Source organism: Panthera leo, chromosome A2, assembly GCF_018350215.1.
Source record: "Panthera leo isolate Ple1 chromosome A2, P.leo_Ple1_pat1.1, whole genome shotgun sequence".
Taxonomy (NCBI): domain Eukaryota; kingdom Metazoa; phylum Chordata; class Mammalia; order Carnivora; family Felidae; genus Panthera; species Panthera leo.
In genome coordinates, this window is record NC_056680.1 from 111153541 (window position 1) to 111171135 (window position 17595).

General features: G+C 35.3%; 1 protein-coding gene across 3 annotated transcripts in view; it reads right to left on the reverse strand.

Moving 5' to 3' along the window:
• The window catches only part of TMEM196 (transmembrane protein 196), an 84053-nt gene that overhangs the window by 41933 nt on the left and 24525 nt on the right, over nucleotides 1–17595 (reverse strand). For 2 of the 3 annotated variants that reach the window (XM_042919778.1, XM_042919768.1), the window contains exon 1: nucleotides 7513–7738. The exons of the other annotated variant lie outside the window; for it this stretch is intronic. In XM_042919778.1, the coding sequence (XP_042775712.1) occupies nucleotides 7513–7659 (147 nt within the window). In that variant the 5' untranslated portion in view covers nucleotides 7660–7738. Of the gene's footprint in view, nucleotides 1–7512; nucleotides 7739–17595 lie in introns of those variants that run through there. 3 annotated transcript variants of the gene reach the window in all.

The following is a 17595-nucleotide window of genomic DNA, read 5'->3' on the forward strand; positions in this document are numbered from 1 at the left end:
GATGCATAATTTCAGTTTCCTTTTTAAGGCTAAAGCCTAAGCTCTAAAGGTAAGAACAATTTGGTCTAATATTTCATATTCTTCTGGGAATATGGAAGTTGTGCTTGTTCATCAGTTGACTATGTCAGTCTCTTCTGGGAAACAGGTACAAACAGTGATGGGGACTTGATCTTTATGCCATTCTGCCTGACTCATATATTCAGGGATGGGAGCAAATAATGAGATCAGACCTCAGTGAATGACTTTTTCATGACAATTTCCCATGTTCCACACAATGCAATAGAAAAAGTGCAGATTTTAAAATGAGACTGTCCATCTTTAAATACTAACTCAGCTGATTAAATAAAAGTGGATTCTAGGTCCTTTCCCCTATATAAATTTTATATAATACTACATTCTTCACAACGTTGTTGATATTAGAAATAATAATGTACATAAAAACATCTGGAACACAGTTAACTATTAATAAATCATATCTTGTATTACTTCTACAAGACAAATAGCTCAAGGCACCCTGTCTCCCAAAATGGTCTTCTTAGCCACTAATATTTTCTTTTTTTGTCTTGACCACATAATTTTGTCCAATATTTAATAATAAATCATGAATTAATGGAGCTTAGAATTTCTTCTCAGGAATCTTGATACTGGTGCTAAAAGCCATGAGCCCTAATTAATAAGAATCATTGTTGAAATCTAGGTATTTCATTGATGCATCTATTAATACTACAACATGTAATAAATATTGCTTCAAAAGCACAACCATAAAAACCTCCAAGATACTATGTATCTTTTTTTAAGTTTATTTATTTTGAGAAAGACAGAGTGCAAGCAAGGGAGGGGCAGAAAGAGGGGGGACAGAGAATCTGAAGCAAGGTCTGCTCTGACAGCGCAGAGGCCGATGCGGGGCTCGAACTCATGAGATCATGACTTGAGCCAAAGTCAGATGCTTAACCTGAGCCACTGAGGTGTCCCAATACTATGTGTCTTTATTAGAAGTATTAATTTGTACTTTTATTTTGACTAACGATAAGAACATATATAGTTTTATATGTTTTCAAGGACTTTGATTTATGACATAAATAATGGTTCCTACATCCTCACTGTTTGACTTGTCTGACTTAGATAATTGTCTAATTTATCTTATTACTGAATATTTTTATGATAGAATTTTTACCATTCTCTTTACCCCCAAAAGAAAAACAGAGAGAGAGAGAGAGAGAGAGAGAGAGAGAGAGAGGAGCACCTTACTGCTGTTTCCCCATTCAGTTTTAAGCTGAATATTTTACATGACCTGTCTAATGCAGATATTTTGGTACACTTTTGTAGTTGATAATGTACCTTGTGAATTAAATCAAAAGGTAACTAGACACATACCATATATGAAAAAAAATAAAAGGTGAGTCAAACTAAAATTGATCAACGGTGTTGAAGAAATGTTGAGACCCAGTGTAGTACTGGTGTTATCTAGGTCCCAGGCAGTCCTAGGATAATATAAGGGCAGTTTAAGAAAGAAGCAATTTATGCTCACTGAGCACTTATTCTATGCCAATGTTGGTATTGACGGTAATCCATGAAACTGGTACCGGCATTTCTCTCCTTGACTTCATAAAGAAACAGAAGTTATACAGTGCCGCAGTTATAGTGAGTAGGATATATGAATCCAACCTGTCATTCAATTTGACTATAGTATATATAGCTTGGATCTGCATTCACAAGAAAAGTTGCATGGTTTTCAATATAACAGAAAAAAGTACTCACACAATTTCTTCTGTCTCCTAGAAATATACTCAATGAAAATATATACTGCCACCCACTTATTCTGGAATTGTCCATTTAGCATGTTGAAATAAACATCTACCTGCAGAGTGACCACCTGGTAATTTTACTAAATTACTAAGACAGTAAAGTCAAATATTATTTAAGACTCTGAGCTTATTTATTTATAGAATGTCATTTGAATGAATAAGTATATGTATATATATATATATATATATATATATATATATATATATATATATAGTGTAGTAGTAAAATGAAAATCTGTTTACTTCATAAGTAAATGACCCAACATTACTTGAACATAAAATTTTTGGGGTTTTTCCCCCTCCAGTAGTTGTGTACACACACTTTCACCAAAATGTATTCTAGTTCTTATAGAATTTTAAAGATAAGCATTTCAGGTTGGATGGGTGGGTTATGCCATCAACCAATAAAATTAAATATTATCTGAGGGCTAATATAGAAAGTTAAATCTCTTGGCCACATTTGAAGCATGTATTGGATGATCTGGTTAATAACCATGTCAATACAAGAAAACCAACTTGAACACTTTAGGCAAAATCATCCAAATGAAAGGGTTTGACTTTATTCAAATCATGTTTGTATCAAGGAAACTGTCCACAAAAAGGTGACTGATGCAATTATTATCAATTATCCCCTAATATTCCTATGCCAAAGTCTTCAAGATAGTTATACTCTCGGATCAGGGCCAAAATCCTGAGACATAATTTGTCACAGGCCCTAGATAAAAATTTAAGCACATGTCACTTTATGAGGATGAAATATAGACTAAAGCAAAATACTTCATCAGATAATGACAAAAATCACCATTTTTCTTCTATTATACCATTATCAATCAATACCAGAAATAGACATTTTATTTATGTTTCATTTGACACATAGTATGGTTCCTTGAATAATAACTACACTTCCTAGTAGTTTGACTTATCCAACTTCTTTAATTGCCAATATCTAATGGCCCTAACCCCAGTAGATAAAAGTGGCACTTGACAATAATCGTATACATCAAATAAGGAAGAGATTCTTTGCCTGGGCTTTACAGAGTCCATGAATGGGCTTCACTACATCCAAAACTTAATCAAAATTGATCTACATATTCAAACAATACTATTTATATGTGGAGCAATGCCTGTGAGATTACACCCTAAATTTATAATGGTGGCTAATTTTGATGAGTTGAAAGAGAATATCAGCTTTGATTCTTTTTTTAACCCTTTGATATGAGAATATGTATGAATTACTTGTGTAATTAAAATTAATTCCAAAGTTGGTTTTAAATGTATATTTGTAATTTTTATGAAGGTGGGGCAGAGCTTTCATCTCATGCTCAGATATACAAATCTCTTATGTTATATATTTTGAAGCTGGAGAAAATTGATATATTACCTGATTAGAGACACATTAGCTTCAAATTTTGTGCATTTGAAGTAACTTCAAATGTTTCAGATTTATTTCTCCTTATTGTTTTATTTTTCCTTAAATGAATTGGACAGATTTAAAAATTAAAATAACACTTTGAGGCAGATATCATTTTATATATAGCACCTCCCTTACATTGCTAATGTAGGATTAATTTCAACACAAACTTCCAATTGGCTGAGTTGTTGCAATGGTAAATCAGGAGTCCACATAACAGGTGGCCTTGATTATGCTATAAATTTTACCCACCTAAAGTATCAGATTTATTATCTGGAGAAAGTTATAATATACAAGTCAAGTATTGTCCAGAAAAATAAGCAAAGTCATTCAAACTTTTAATTATTTTAAGGTAAAATTTTTTTTGAATATTTAAAATACTGTGGGCTAAACAAGGCTTAGAAAAGTTTCTTTTAATACTTTTGATTTATAGAATGAGTATTAGATATAGATGGATGGAATTTAGCATGCTATATCTCAAATACAACTTAGCACTAGATGTTGTTCTGGACACAACCATCTGAATCTCTACATTTTCAAGTGCCAACCTAGCGCAGCAAAATAAAATTCTCTTGGAACCATGAATCTGTGTAGTACTAAATACAGTCCATTTCCATTACAGATTCATTATTGATGGGGAAATATAACTATCATACAGCAACTTGGAAACATAGCCCTGTCTACTGAACTCTGTCAATAAATTTTACATGTCAATTATATTTCACATGACTGTCTTTTCCAAAGCAGTTTACTCAAGAGTTCATTCATAGTTATCTAGCAGTAATGTCTTCTTTCAACAAGGTTACTATATCAGCTATAACAGATGAACAAGAAGAAGCAAAAATCCTATAAGGGATTTATAACTTTCTTTCTGTATGAAATTATAGCGAAATAATTTTTTTTCCTGCTTATTGGCCACATCTTTAAACCGATGACAGGAACCTGATCACCCTTTGCTTCATTATAAAACAGTGACTAGAAATATAAGCATCCATCCCCTGGGTTTCTAAGACTTCTATTTTACTATTTAATTTTTAAATCACATTTTGAAAAATTTGCATATTTGGGTTCAAAGATCAAAATAGTTGCCTGAATTCTTAGTGTACTTGACTAGATAAAAAGCTTATGTCAGAGTCCATATATAAAAAAATAATTCCTTCACAGTACAGTTTTATTTCTATTGATTTCTAAAATTTAATTCAGACATCTTGTAATAATGACAATAATGTATTGAAAAAAACTTCATGGCACCAATCAAAGCACACTCTGATTATAGACTGTGGTTATTGTGACAGGTTAATTATTATAAAATCCCAGCTAGTGTTTATAACTAACACATATTTTTAATTCATAAAATACCAAAGAGATTAATAATTTTTTTAATCCAGTTTTTCTCTGCTTCTCCTTGAATCTCTTTGGGAAGTATGAATTGGTATTATTATTATTATTATTATTATTATTATTAAAAATATGAGGCAATAAGTCTATTGCCTTAGACTGGCACACAGCCTCGCATGGTCTGGCCCCAACCACTCTTTCCATCCTTATCTTCGTTTCACACATAAGCCCCAGAAAAATAGAAGAGCCTATTCTTTCTGGAACATAACACATCCCATCCCAGTTTGTGCCTTCGTCCATGCTGTCTGAAAGGCTTTCCTTTCTTATGCCCTTCTGCCAGTTTGTGCACCCAGTATTAGTGGCTTGCATTTATTCAGTGCTCACTACACACCATATATTTACTAAGAGCATTATTTCATTTATGCCTTTTAACAGCCCTGTTTTACAGAATATGAGAACTGTGGATGTTAACTCGATAATAAATGACAGATCCGCACCCAGGCAGACTTTGGAGTCCACTCTATGATGCATTACTTAACACTGTGATACATAAATTACAAGTCCCAATAAGCTTCCAAGATCAAGAGAAAAGTAATTGTTATCCCATGGATATTTCACTGACCACCCCATACTCTCACCCTTATATCTGCCCCTATATCTCTCTGAGGTCAAACTTTAATTTCTCACCATTGATAAAGTTAGTGATATACTCATCTTGTCTGCTTTACTAGTTATTCTGACTTATCTTAATAATCTTTGTATTAAATAGTAAAATGCACATGGTTAGCCCTCTATAAATACTGGTTATATGAATTCATCATTGACAGAAATAAGAGATAATTGAGATTATATCACAAATGACCTCTGAAAAACAATTTAAAAAATCAATTTAGGAAGTCTATAATTTAATAAATAATGATCAAAACTGAGTATTTCTTCAAAGATTTGATTTTTTAACTTGAGTTTATAAAAGTGATCCCAAAAGGGACTTATTGGGGCATTGCTGTTTCAATCCATTCATTCAATCACATGTATTTTTTAAAAATTTTATTGAATCGGACAACAGAATTTAGAACTGTTGTTTGAGCACCCTAGGTGAATTTTGGTTACTCTAAAGAGCCAGTTAAAGATGGAAATAATTCTTTATGATGGCTATATGTATATTATATATAAATAATTATTTTATTTGCTTTTTACTGGGCAAATTCAAAACTTTCATTTTTGGTAACAAATACATATGTTGGCTCATTTAGATAATGGTACGTTGTCTGGGAAGAGAAAAAAATAATCTATTTTCCTTATATGATGCCAAGCAAAAGTAACCATTCTTTTAATTCTTAAAGATAAAGTGGATGCTTTAATTCTACTTAGAGACAACCTATGTTTATTCATCCAATTTCTCAAAATTAAGAGGGGAAGTGATTTGAAGAGTATTTGAGGATTCTCCTTCATAAGTCATCAAAAGGTCACATTTTGCCCCATTTGTTTTAAATGTTGATATTATATTCAATTTTGATAGTTGTCTGATAGAAGTTTTAAAGTCTGACTAATTCTGTTTAAATAGTGATAACTACAACTCTCAAAATAATCACTATTACATATAAGATGTAAAGTTCTCAAATTTAAGATTTGCCTTTTAGCCTTTCATACTTAAGTTTAAAATGTATATGGATAAAATTTACATAATAAAGAAAAAAGTAATTATTTGGAGATGATAGTAAGTTACTGAATTCAGAACAAGGATTTTTGGAAACATTCAGTGGTAGAATTGAGTACCATTTTTACTTTTCCTTTTAACTTCTGCAGTTTAAAAACATTTGCTTCACTTTGAAAAATTAAAAAATAAAAACTGATTTTCCACAGCACAATTGTACTGGTTTTAGGAATGCTGGAAGGTCTCTCAAATCTGAATTACTTTGAAATGATTTTTCTTAAACAAATAGTCTTTTTTCTTCTTCATTGACTTAAAACAAAAATACTCAAGCCATGATTGTTAATTACACCTACTGATCATCAGTGACAGAACAACATCCTATTAAATTATCTTGAAAACTGGAATCAAGCTAGAAACCAAGAAGGATATAGCGTCTATATACTCAAAGGAGAAGAAAAAAAAATGATTTTTCACAATCAGGGCCACACTAGGAATAGTGCTGAGTTATTTTATTGGTCTTTGGTGGAAGGGAAGACTCTCTAAAGCTTTCCTGGAGATTCCACCCACAGTAAACAAGAAGGTCATTGGGTCTGACATCTGACCTAGAGGAAATTATGACATTCTCTCTGAGCATTAGGTACTCTTTAAGCCGAGTTATTCTCCAATTAGAATGTAGTTACATATCCTACCATTTATTGTTTAACTTATTGCCTGGAACTTACAGAAGAGTTTTTAGATGTGAAGTATCAGAAAGCTAGCAAAGAAAAATTAAGAGCAGTGTTTTCTGGGATAAAATATTCCTTTTACACGCATACCACATTTCTCTTTCTGTTTTATCAGTGTTGCCTTTAGTCGGACACTGTTGCCCAGAAATACATGCATCAATCTACCCTTGCTTGTTCCTGATACACGAAATGATGTAACACTTTCATTTTGATATTCCTTGTAAAAGAAACAGGCTAAGTGAGTCTGCCCTTGACAGGTGTGACTCCCTAATCAGCACTATTAGGCAGCCTTTTGCAGATTCAGCCAGGGGAAACTGCTGAACCCCCCTAACCACCACCACCACTTTAAACAAAGCCACTTAATTTGGTCTTAAGCAAGGTGAGGGGGAAAAAGCCAATTAGTAAATAAAGGGACAAACATAAAGAGGAATAATCTGCCAACAAGAACCTACATGCAAGCCAGAGATTTATGATTTTCTTCCCCAGGGAGGGAGTGACTAACGCACGCACACTGACCATCACCGTAAAGAGGTAAAGAGAGAGTGAAATGGCTCAACGTACACACACCCCGCTCCATACCGGGGACGAGTCTCCGAGCTGCGGCTTGTGCTCTCGGAGGGCCAGGCTGAAGCTGACCGCCCCCACGGCCACGCTGGACACCCCCAGCCCTATCTCCAGCACAGAGAGCACCAAGAGGCTCCCAATAATCTGGCCGCTGGTGCACATCCTTCCTCGGTCATCATTCCTTCCAGATCAGAGAGGGAAACCAACCATCCACCTTCTTTCTTCCACTATCCTCCTTACCCCTTCCGCCCCCTACCAGACCCCAAAACTTTTCTTTCTTCACCAGCGAAGCATTCTCCACAAGGACTAGATTTCCAGAACCGGAGACCCTCTTCCCTGACCGGGCCAGAGGCAAGAGTCGCTCCGCCCCCTGGCACGTTCTGACAGCGATCGTCGGATTTTCCCGGGTTCGGTGGTCGGGGTCAGGAGAGGAGAGTGTACCCGCAGAAGGGCTTTCAGGAAGGAGCCAGAAACCTGGCGGAGCCAGGAGTAAGGAGCCCTGCTCGAGAGGCGCTGTCCAGAGTTCTGCCGCGTCCCAAGTCTCCGCAGGAAACCTGCTTCCTTCGTAGCCTCCCAGACCCTTCAGGCTTCCCTTTCTTTCCTTGCCAAGGAGATGAGCCTTGCTTCCCAGAGATCCAAAGCGGAACTGTTCAGAGCTTCTCTCTCCCTCTCGCTCTCGTCTCCTCTCCTTTGTTTTCGTGGTAACACAAAGTGCTTCTGCGAGTCCCTCGGTCCCCAGGCTGAGCGGGCGGATATATTCAGCACCACGCTCCTCGTAGTTGCTGTGTCGCCAGAAAAAGCGACCTTGTCTGATGGCCTTTTTCCGTCTGGGTTTCTTCTCCCTCCTCGTCGTCCTCTTCCTCCCCCTGCCTCTTGCTCTGATTCTCTTTCATTTCAGTGACCTCATTGGGATTTGAGAGGTTGATGGAGGAGGGAAAAGCCTGATCTATTTGTGGGTCTAGAACCAATACTCTTGGCTGGCTCCTGATCGGCCCCCCCTGGGGACCCTAACCACAATGATCCTCGCGATCCCTGCCTTCGCATCTCCCCTGCTTGCTTCCTTCTGGGTTTGTATCCAGATGGAAGGGGAGGGATGCCTACGTCAACGCGGAGCTCATTCTGTGTAAAACTTTCTTTTGCGTATACACGGGGTAGGGTGGGGGCACAGTGGGCAAAGAAATAGAAAGGCAGAGAGAGCCGAAGGGATGGAGAAAGGCCAGACTCCTAAATTCACTAGGACCCCTATGGACTTTCACCCAGGAATTCCACACTCTAAAGAGCTAGACTCAAGCCTGCTCATAGGGAGCGTCAACTCTCCTTTGTTTCCACAAGTCCCTTGCGTGTTGGTGGCGGAGGTGTGGAGACGCAATGGGCCGAACACACTTTAGTGGGGATGTTGGTGGTCCTTCTTCTTCAGCAGACCCTTGCTCTTATCCAGTAGCACTGCTATCCGTTTGGGATGCATCGCCAGATTTGAGCATGACTAGGACCCTGTGTTCACACTGAAATTCAAGACATGTGTACATTTAAGTATTACGTTGGAAAGGACATTATTAAAAACAAAAATCTGGCTCTTTGAACAACTGACAGTTGTCAGAGTCATCAGGGCAGGAGCCAACCCTAGCTTAGGTGTTTTTGTGTTATAATCTGATGCACATGTTGTTGTAGAAGTATGGAAATCACTGTGTCTGTTTCCCATTTTCATATCTCTGATTTTACTTCACGAAAAATCACAAGGCATCTCATCAGGGAGACTCAGGAAACAGGGAGATGAGAAGGTGTTTTTGGGATGTGGGCCATCTTTCTCAAAAACTGAGTTTCACAGTTGGAGATAGATTAGAGGAAAATAAAAGAAAGGAGAGGGGCTTCTGGGTGACTCAGTCTGTTAAGCATCAGCCTTTGGCTCAGGTCATGATCTCAGAGTTCCTGGGCCCAAACTCCAGGTTGGGCTCTGTGCTGACAGGTCAGAGCCTGGAGCCTGCTTCAAAATCTGTGTCTCCCTCTCTCTTTGCCTCTCTCCCACTTGCATTCTGTCTCTCAAAAATAAATAAGCATTAAAAAATTAAAAAAAAAAAAAGAGGAGGATTGAGTGAGGATATACTAGACCAAACCAGGGCATCTTGTCCTCTGCATACACGCAGACTAATGCAATGTAGGCATCTCTCTGATTAGAAGTTTCTTTTTTTAAAGCCCTAATGCTGAGATCACTAAAGCTGAGTGATACATATTGTATAGCCTAAGTGTCAATTTCAGTTTTCTCTTAAATTTGATTTGGGGCTTATTTAATCATTTAAACTAAACTATTAAATTATCAAATGATTATAATTTACTTTCTTTATGATGTGTTTATATTCCACATTTAAAAAGAATTGAGTCCTCTCACCTTAAAAAATATAAAAGCAGGAAGGAAGAATTATAAGTTATTAGGCCTTTAATAGTCCTCAGTTATTGTGATATTTGGAAAACAACTCAAACATTTATGTTGATTAATTAGTGAATTCATTTTCCACGTCTTGAAAACTCAGTCCACCAAACAGCCAGTTGTTAGAATCCTTCAAGTATTTTTTGGTTTTAATGAGGCACAGTTTATTTTATTTAAATCTTGTAGAAATCATCTAAATGATCCAATTTATATGTATAAATAATGAAGTATCTAGGTTGCCTAGCTTTGGTTTGTCTTTAGTCACTCCTTTTCTTTTCTTTTTTTTTTTTTTTTTTTTTAAATTCTTCCCCCATTTGAAAGAGAATAACAAACTAGAGTAACTGTTCAAATAGATTGGTCAATGCAGACATACAGGAAGGAGTGTGACTTAAGGAAGGGAAATTAATTTTGTAGAGGACATACAAGTAGTGTTAACAATAGATAGATTTCAGAAAGAGAAAGAAATAAGTAAATCATATATTATGGTTGTATTATTTCTGAATGCGATGCCTAGAAATATGTTCACTTAAATGCCCCCACAGCTTAATCATATGCCTGAATATAATCAATCTTGATTGATCCTAGATAACTGGTGCATAACTCATAACTTTTAAAAATCAAATGTATACAGAAGAAATTAAATCTATCTTCACTTATCAGTGACTACCAATGAATTACACTTACTTATACAGAAATATTTAGAGGAATAAAATAAAACCAATAATTATACATAGAGGAAATTATGTTTTATGTTTAAAAACATGAGAATCAATGCTGTTAGAACTTTCAAAAGAATACTGCCTGTTCTGGGAGCAAAGTAATTTTACATGCCCCTTTAAATGATGTAAAGTTCCCCCAAAGTAAACAAAAGGACCACTAAAATTTATTCTTAATCATAGAAATCATAACAAAAATGGATTCAAATTGGCATCTTTTATGTCTCAAAACTGGTTTTTAGAGAAAGAATTATAGGATGAAACTGCAAATCAAATTAAAACTAAACACATACATAAATAAATAAAGTGCATTGCTATCCAAATACCAGTGGCTCTACAGTTAGAGGGTTTAATTTTTAAATCATGGACAACAAAGGAGCTCTTCATGAGATCCAGTGATACATGGCTCTATACTTGTACATCTTTAACAAGAGTCATAGTATAAAAAAATCTCAAGTTTGCCACCTGCTGGTTTATAAATGACACAATGAATATGAGTGTATAGGTAACCTGAAATAATTCATATTAAACTTATCGGCTAATCAGAAAAAAATCCTTCATAACTGATTTCTTTAAGGACCTAAGTTCTGCCAATAAGCATTTAAGAGTTCTGGGATACTCATGCACCCATCTTCCCAAATAAGACTCATAGAAATTTTAAAATATGGACAAAGGAAAATCCAAAAGTTGTTAAACAAATACCACCTGTCTTAGTATAATGAAGTAAGCTGATGAAACAAGCAAGTCAGTCACCAGTACTGGTTAGTAACTGAAAAGGTCAAAATTTTAAACATTAATTCTGAAATCTGATTTCAAGTGTTCAAGCTACTATAAGCTAAATTTGTATGGTGACTGAATGACTAATTTAGTATAAAAATTAAAGAAAAGAAAAATCACAAAATCATTACCAACCATTTGGCAGTTTTTAAATGTTACAAGTACATTTAATATCTTAATACTCTTGTCAGTGTGCTTAGAAATGATTATGCCTAAAGACTTAGGTAGGATTTGATAATGTGATTCTGGTACAAAGGGAAAAAAGAAAACAATATTTTGAAGATTTTTTAAATTTAAATATCAAGAAGTGAAGATAATTAAAACTAAATTTATCTTTTTTGTTTGTTTGTTTTGTTTTCTGGTGATAGATCTTAGAAGTCATTACCTAATATTGTTAGTGCTTATGAAAATTAGAGAAAGTATGGTACTTAGTACTGTATTTATCACAATTTCTCATTTATATCTGAAATATCCTTTGACTATTAATGACTTTTAAACATGTATAAAAATAACCCCAAATGATGTATTTATAGTGATTTCTACCTTTAATAAAAAATATGGGTATTTCTACTCCCAGCCATGATGGAGTAAATGGGACTGGATTTACTCTCTTACTATATACAATGTATTCAAATAAACTGTTCAGATACTGTGTGACAGACAGAGCACCATTGTAATCTCTGGGTGAGGAGAAATAAAAGCAAGGTTTTCTCTCCTGGTCTTTTGACTATAGGCACTTAACAGATTGTGTTACAAGAAAAGAAATACTAAACAGAGCATGGTAGTCTTACTGAATTTCTGGGACGAAGAACAGAGTTTTGGGAGGTTGAGGTAGCAACATTTTCAGGACAGAATATTAGAGAGGAGGGTCTTTTCAGGAGAAAGAGATCTCTACAGGGATCCCTTGAGTGTGTGCTTAAATTCTTAGCCCCACAATCATGAGGTGCAACTTCACAAGACTAGAAACAGAATGACTAGAGAGCTAAAATCTGAGGCTTACAAGATGTCTGGGAAGGTTAAGGTTCAAAAGCAGCAAAAAATAGTCCTTGTTGAACACTCAGCCTTCAGTGGAAAACTGAGGTGGGGCACTCATAGGTAGGAGGGCTAACCTATGCCTGGAGTAAAGGCAACTACATCTGAATGAAATACTGAAATACTTCAGAACAGGCCTCTCAACTATCAGTCTCTTCAGTAAGTAACTTAACAAAGTCTAACACATCTTGGGGCACCTGGGTGGCTCATTCAGTTAAGCATCTGACTTTGGCTCAGGTCATGATCTCACTGTTCTGGAGTTCAAACCCTGCATTGGGCTCTGTGCTGACAGCTCAGAGCCTGGAGCCTGCTTCACATTCTGTGTCTCCCTCTGTCTCTCTGCCCCTCCCCTGCTCATGCTCTGTCTGTCTCTCAAAAATGAATAAACATTAAAAAAAATTAAAAAAGAAAGTCTAACACATCTTAATGAAAATTACCAACCATTACTCAACAGTGTAAAAATCACAGTATACACTAACAAATTAATATCTTAAATATGAAAAAAACTGGAAAATGTGATCTATAACTGGGATATCAGAGATGATGGAATTAGATAATACCTTAAAACCTCTGTTACACATATTAGAAATATATTCAAAGGTGAAGAGGAAAACAATGTGAAACAATATGAATTATAGACATAACAGGCAATAAAATATAATTTCTGTAGATGGAAAATTGTATATCTGAAATCAAAAACAGTAATTTGAGAATAATAGCAGATTAGACACTAAAGAAGAAAAGATCAGTGAACATTAAGATGCAACAATAGAGGGGCGCCTGGGTGGCTCAGTCGGTTAAGCATCCGACTTTGGCTCAGGTCATGATCTCACGGTCCGTGAGTTCGAGCCCCGCGTTGGGCTCTGTGCTGACAGCTCAGAGCCTGGAGCCTGTTTCAGATTCTGTGTCTCCCTCTCTCTGACCCTCCCCTGTTCATGCTCTGTCTCTCTCTGTCTCAAAAATAAATAAATAAAAAAAAGTTAAAAAAAAAGATGCAACAATAGAAATTAGAATTACAGCAAAAAAAAAAAAAAAAGAAAAAACCACCAAAAACAAAAAACAAAAAACCCCACCCCAAACCCACAATACAAATTAAATCACAGAGAGAAAAAAAGACTGAGAGAAAAAAATAGAGACTCATTGACCTACAAGACAATTGAAGAAGTGAGGCATGGATATAATATAAATTATAAAAGAGGAAGATAAAAAATTTGACGTAATAATGGCATATTGTTTTCCAAATGTGGTGAAAACTACAAACGCACATACCCAAGAAGCTCAATAAACTGCAAACAGGATAAACACACAAGGTACATCACAACCAAATTGCTGGAAACCCGTGATAAGGATTAAACATTAAAAGCAGCCAGAGGAAAAATGACACATTACATACAGAAGAAAAGAAGAAGGAATTTCAGACTTCTCACCTAAAATTACTGAATCCAGAGGACAAATGAATGACATTTTGAAGCAATGAAATGTAAAAACAAACAAAAAACTCTATTAATCTAGAATCATAGGCACAGAAAAATGCCTTAAAAACCAAACAGAAAACGATTTCTTTCAGACAAAAAACTAAGAGAATTTACTTAGACATAAGATCTTCATCAAAATGAATATTAAAAGAAATATTCTTAGGGTGCCTGGGTGACTCAGTGTGTTAAGCATCTCATTCTTCGTTTCAGCTCATGTCAGGATCTCAGGGTTCATGAGATCAAGCCTTAAGTAGCATTCTGCCCTGCTAGAACTGGCCCTGCTTGGGATTCTCACTCTTCCTGTCTCTGTCCCTCCCCCACTGTGCCTATATGTGTGTGTGTGTGTACACATTCACGTGCTCTCTCTCTCAAAATAAATAAACTTAAAAAAAAGAAAAGAAAAGAAATATTCTTCAAGCAGAATTAAAATATGGGCCTATAAAAGGAACACTGACCATAATATATTGGTAACTGGAAACAATGTTTTTGGACTTGGAGACCAAAGATTCTGCAATTGAGACCAGAGATGCCATGCAAGGTACAAAGTTTGCAATTCTAGCAAAGCCAAGACGATGAATAGCTAAAACAAAAGAGAAGGCCAAAATTCTTGCAACCAGAAAGACACAGGTTTCATACCCATTTCTTTTTTATTTTTATTTTGTTAAGATTTTATTTAAAGTCCAGTTAGTTAACACAGTTTAATATTAGTTTCAGGTGTACAATATAGTGATTCAGCACCTCCATACAACACCTGGTGCTCATCACAAATGTACCCTTATTTCCATATTTCGTCCATCTCCCAACTCATTTCCCCTCTGATAACCTTCAGTTTGCTCTCTATAGTTAATAGTCTGTTTCTTGATTTGTCTCTTTTTTTTCTCTTTGCTCATTTGTTTTGTTTCTTAAATTCCACAAATGACTGAAATCATATGGTATTTGTCTTCCTCTGACTGACTTATTTCACTTAGCATAATGACCTTTAGCTCCATCCATGTTGTTGCAAATGGCAAGATCTCATTCTTGAAAACTTTTTTATGGCTGAGTAATATTTCATTGTATATAACACCACTTCTTCATTATCCATTCATCTATCAATGGACACTTGGGCTGTTTCCATAGTTTGGCTGTTGTAGACGATGTTGCTATAAACACTGGGGTGCATGCATCCCTTTGAATTAGTATTCTTGTATCCTTTGGGTAAATACGTACTAGTGCCATTGCTGGACTGTAGGGTATTTATATTTTTAACTTCTTATAGACACTCCATACTATTTTCCAGGGTGGCTGTGCCAATTGGCCTTTCTATCAATAGTGCAAGAGAGTTGCTTTTTTCCACATCCTCACCAACACCTGTTGTTTCTTGTGTTGTTGATTTTAGCCATTCTGATAGGTGTGAGGTGATATCTCATTGTAGCTGTGATTTGCATTCCCCTGATGATGAGTGATGTTGACTATCTTTTCATGCCTCTACTGCCCATTTTTAAATATTCTTTGGAGAAATATGTGTTCATATATTCTGCCCATTTTTAAATTGGATTATTTGTTTTTCGGGTGTTGAGTCTTGTAAGTCCTTTATAAATAAATAACCTAACCATACACCTAAAGGAGATAGAAAAAGAAGAACAAAACCTAAAGCCACTAAAAGGAAGGAAATAATAAAGATTAAAGCAGAAATAAATGACACAGAAACTAAAAAACAATAGAACAGATCAATGAAACCTGGAGCTAGTTCTTTGGAAAAATTAATAAAATTGATAAACCTCTAGCCAGACTTATCAAAAGAGAAAGGACCAAATAAAATCACAAATGAAAGAGGAGAAATCACAACCAGCACCAGAGAAATAAAAACAGTTATAAGAAAACAATATGAAAAACTATATGCCAACAAATTGGACAACATGGAAGAAATGCATAAATTCCTAGAAACATATAAACTACCAAAACTGAAATAGGAAGAAATACAAAACCTGAACAGACTGATAACCAGCAAATAATTCGAATCAGTAATCAAAAAACTCCAAGAAACAAGCATCCAAGGCCAGATGGCCTCACAGGTGAATTCTACCAAACATTTAAAGAAGAGTTAATACCTATTTCTTCTCAAACTACATGCATTTGTAATTTCTGACCCTCTCTTACACTTAAAAAATTAGTGCTAAGATATAATGTTATGTATTTCTCAACTGAACAATCATTCACATCATTACTTCAGAACCAAAGAAATTGTTAAGAACAAGCTCTTAGGTTACATTACCAAATATGAAAAGTAGATTAGCACATAATGGTAGAATTGACAGGGCCATGAGAATACTTGTTAGATTTCATCTTATGTTTAGATCCTTTCTACTATACTCCTGACCTCTTCAACTCATCCAGTGACCCAGAACAGACTGCATTTTAAAAAGTGTGCATAATAAATCAACATCTGTCTTCTGGACTAACAAAAAACAAGTAAAGACTATTTTTATTGTCATGATCATGCAAATATTTTACAATTTTCATGCCTTGTGTCACATCGAAAATTTATGGGAGAAATTTCCAAGTCCCTTCAAGATCAGGTACAGGTCACTGATACTAGGGAGTCTTAACTTGTCCCTGCTTCTCTAATATAAAAATACTTACACTGTGTAAAATACAACAGGTGTGTTCCAATGAGAACCATGTACTAGAGGATAATTTTCTCTGTGGTTCTATATTTTTTTGTAAATGTACCCTATAACAATTTTGGCCATTTTTGATCACACTCTGAACCCTGATACAAGGCTGAGTTTTCAACCAATGAAAACTGCATAGTACTTGTCCTATGGATTGTCCTCTGTCTCCAGTCTTGTACTCATAGAGGGGTTTTTTTTTTTGTTGTTTTTTGGGTTTTTTTGTTTTTTGTTTTTTTTTTTAACCTAAGGGCTGGTTGATTCATTTATCTCTATCTAATTTCATCTTGTTGGCTTTTGCCCCTCATTGTTTCCTGCTGAGATCTTTTTGGATGTTCTTTCTGTCATCCTCTGCACTATCTATTCCTTAAAGAATTATGCATCATTTGCCCCCAAGCAGTGGGCCTATTCTGGCCTCATTCTTCTTCTTCTTAACATTTCTAAAAATGTCATTTTTATTGTCTTTGGCATTTTTAACAAGCTTCTGCTCATTTATGCTTCTTACTTTTCTGTCTCTGTATTTCCAGATTCCTGCTACTCTAAGGTTTTATCATCATGTACGTGTCCCAACTTTCAGCTTTTTCTATTTCCCTCAAAATACATGCTTATCTGATCATTTCTTGGACAGGTACAAGATTCAATTATTTTTACCATTTTATTTTCCCTCAAATGGGGAATTTGTTGTTATAATAATAATTTTAGTTTTAAGAGATTCCTGTCCAGTTCAGCTATCTTACAACTATAGTATTTGGCTAGGGGCTTATGTTACATATAGTAGAAATTTGGGTGTATATCTCACTATGTCGAAGTTTGTTTCCCCTATTTTGAATTGACACTAACTTATAAACTCACTGAACAAACACTTAGAAATTATCTGTTGAACAAATATATGAACAATTAAAATAAAGAGTTGATGAAAGATGGAGAGATGTTATTTTTCCAAGACTTTATCCACAACTTCTTCAACTGATATTTACAAAAAAATCAAATCAGCATAGTGATTCCTCTCCTTGTTTCCTTCACTG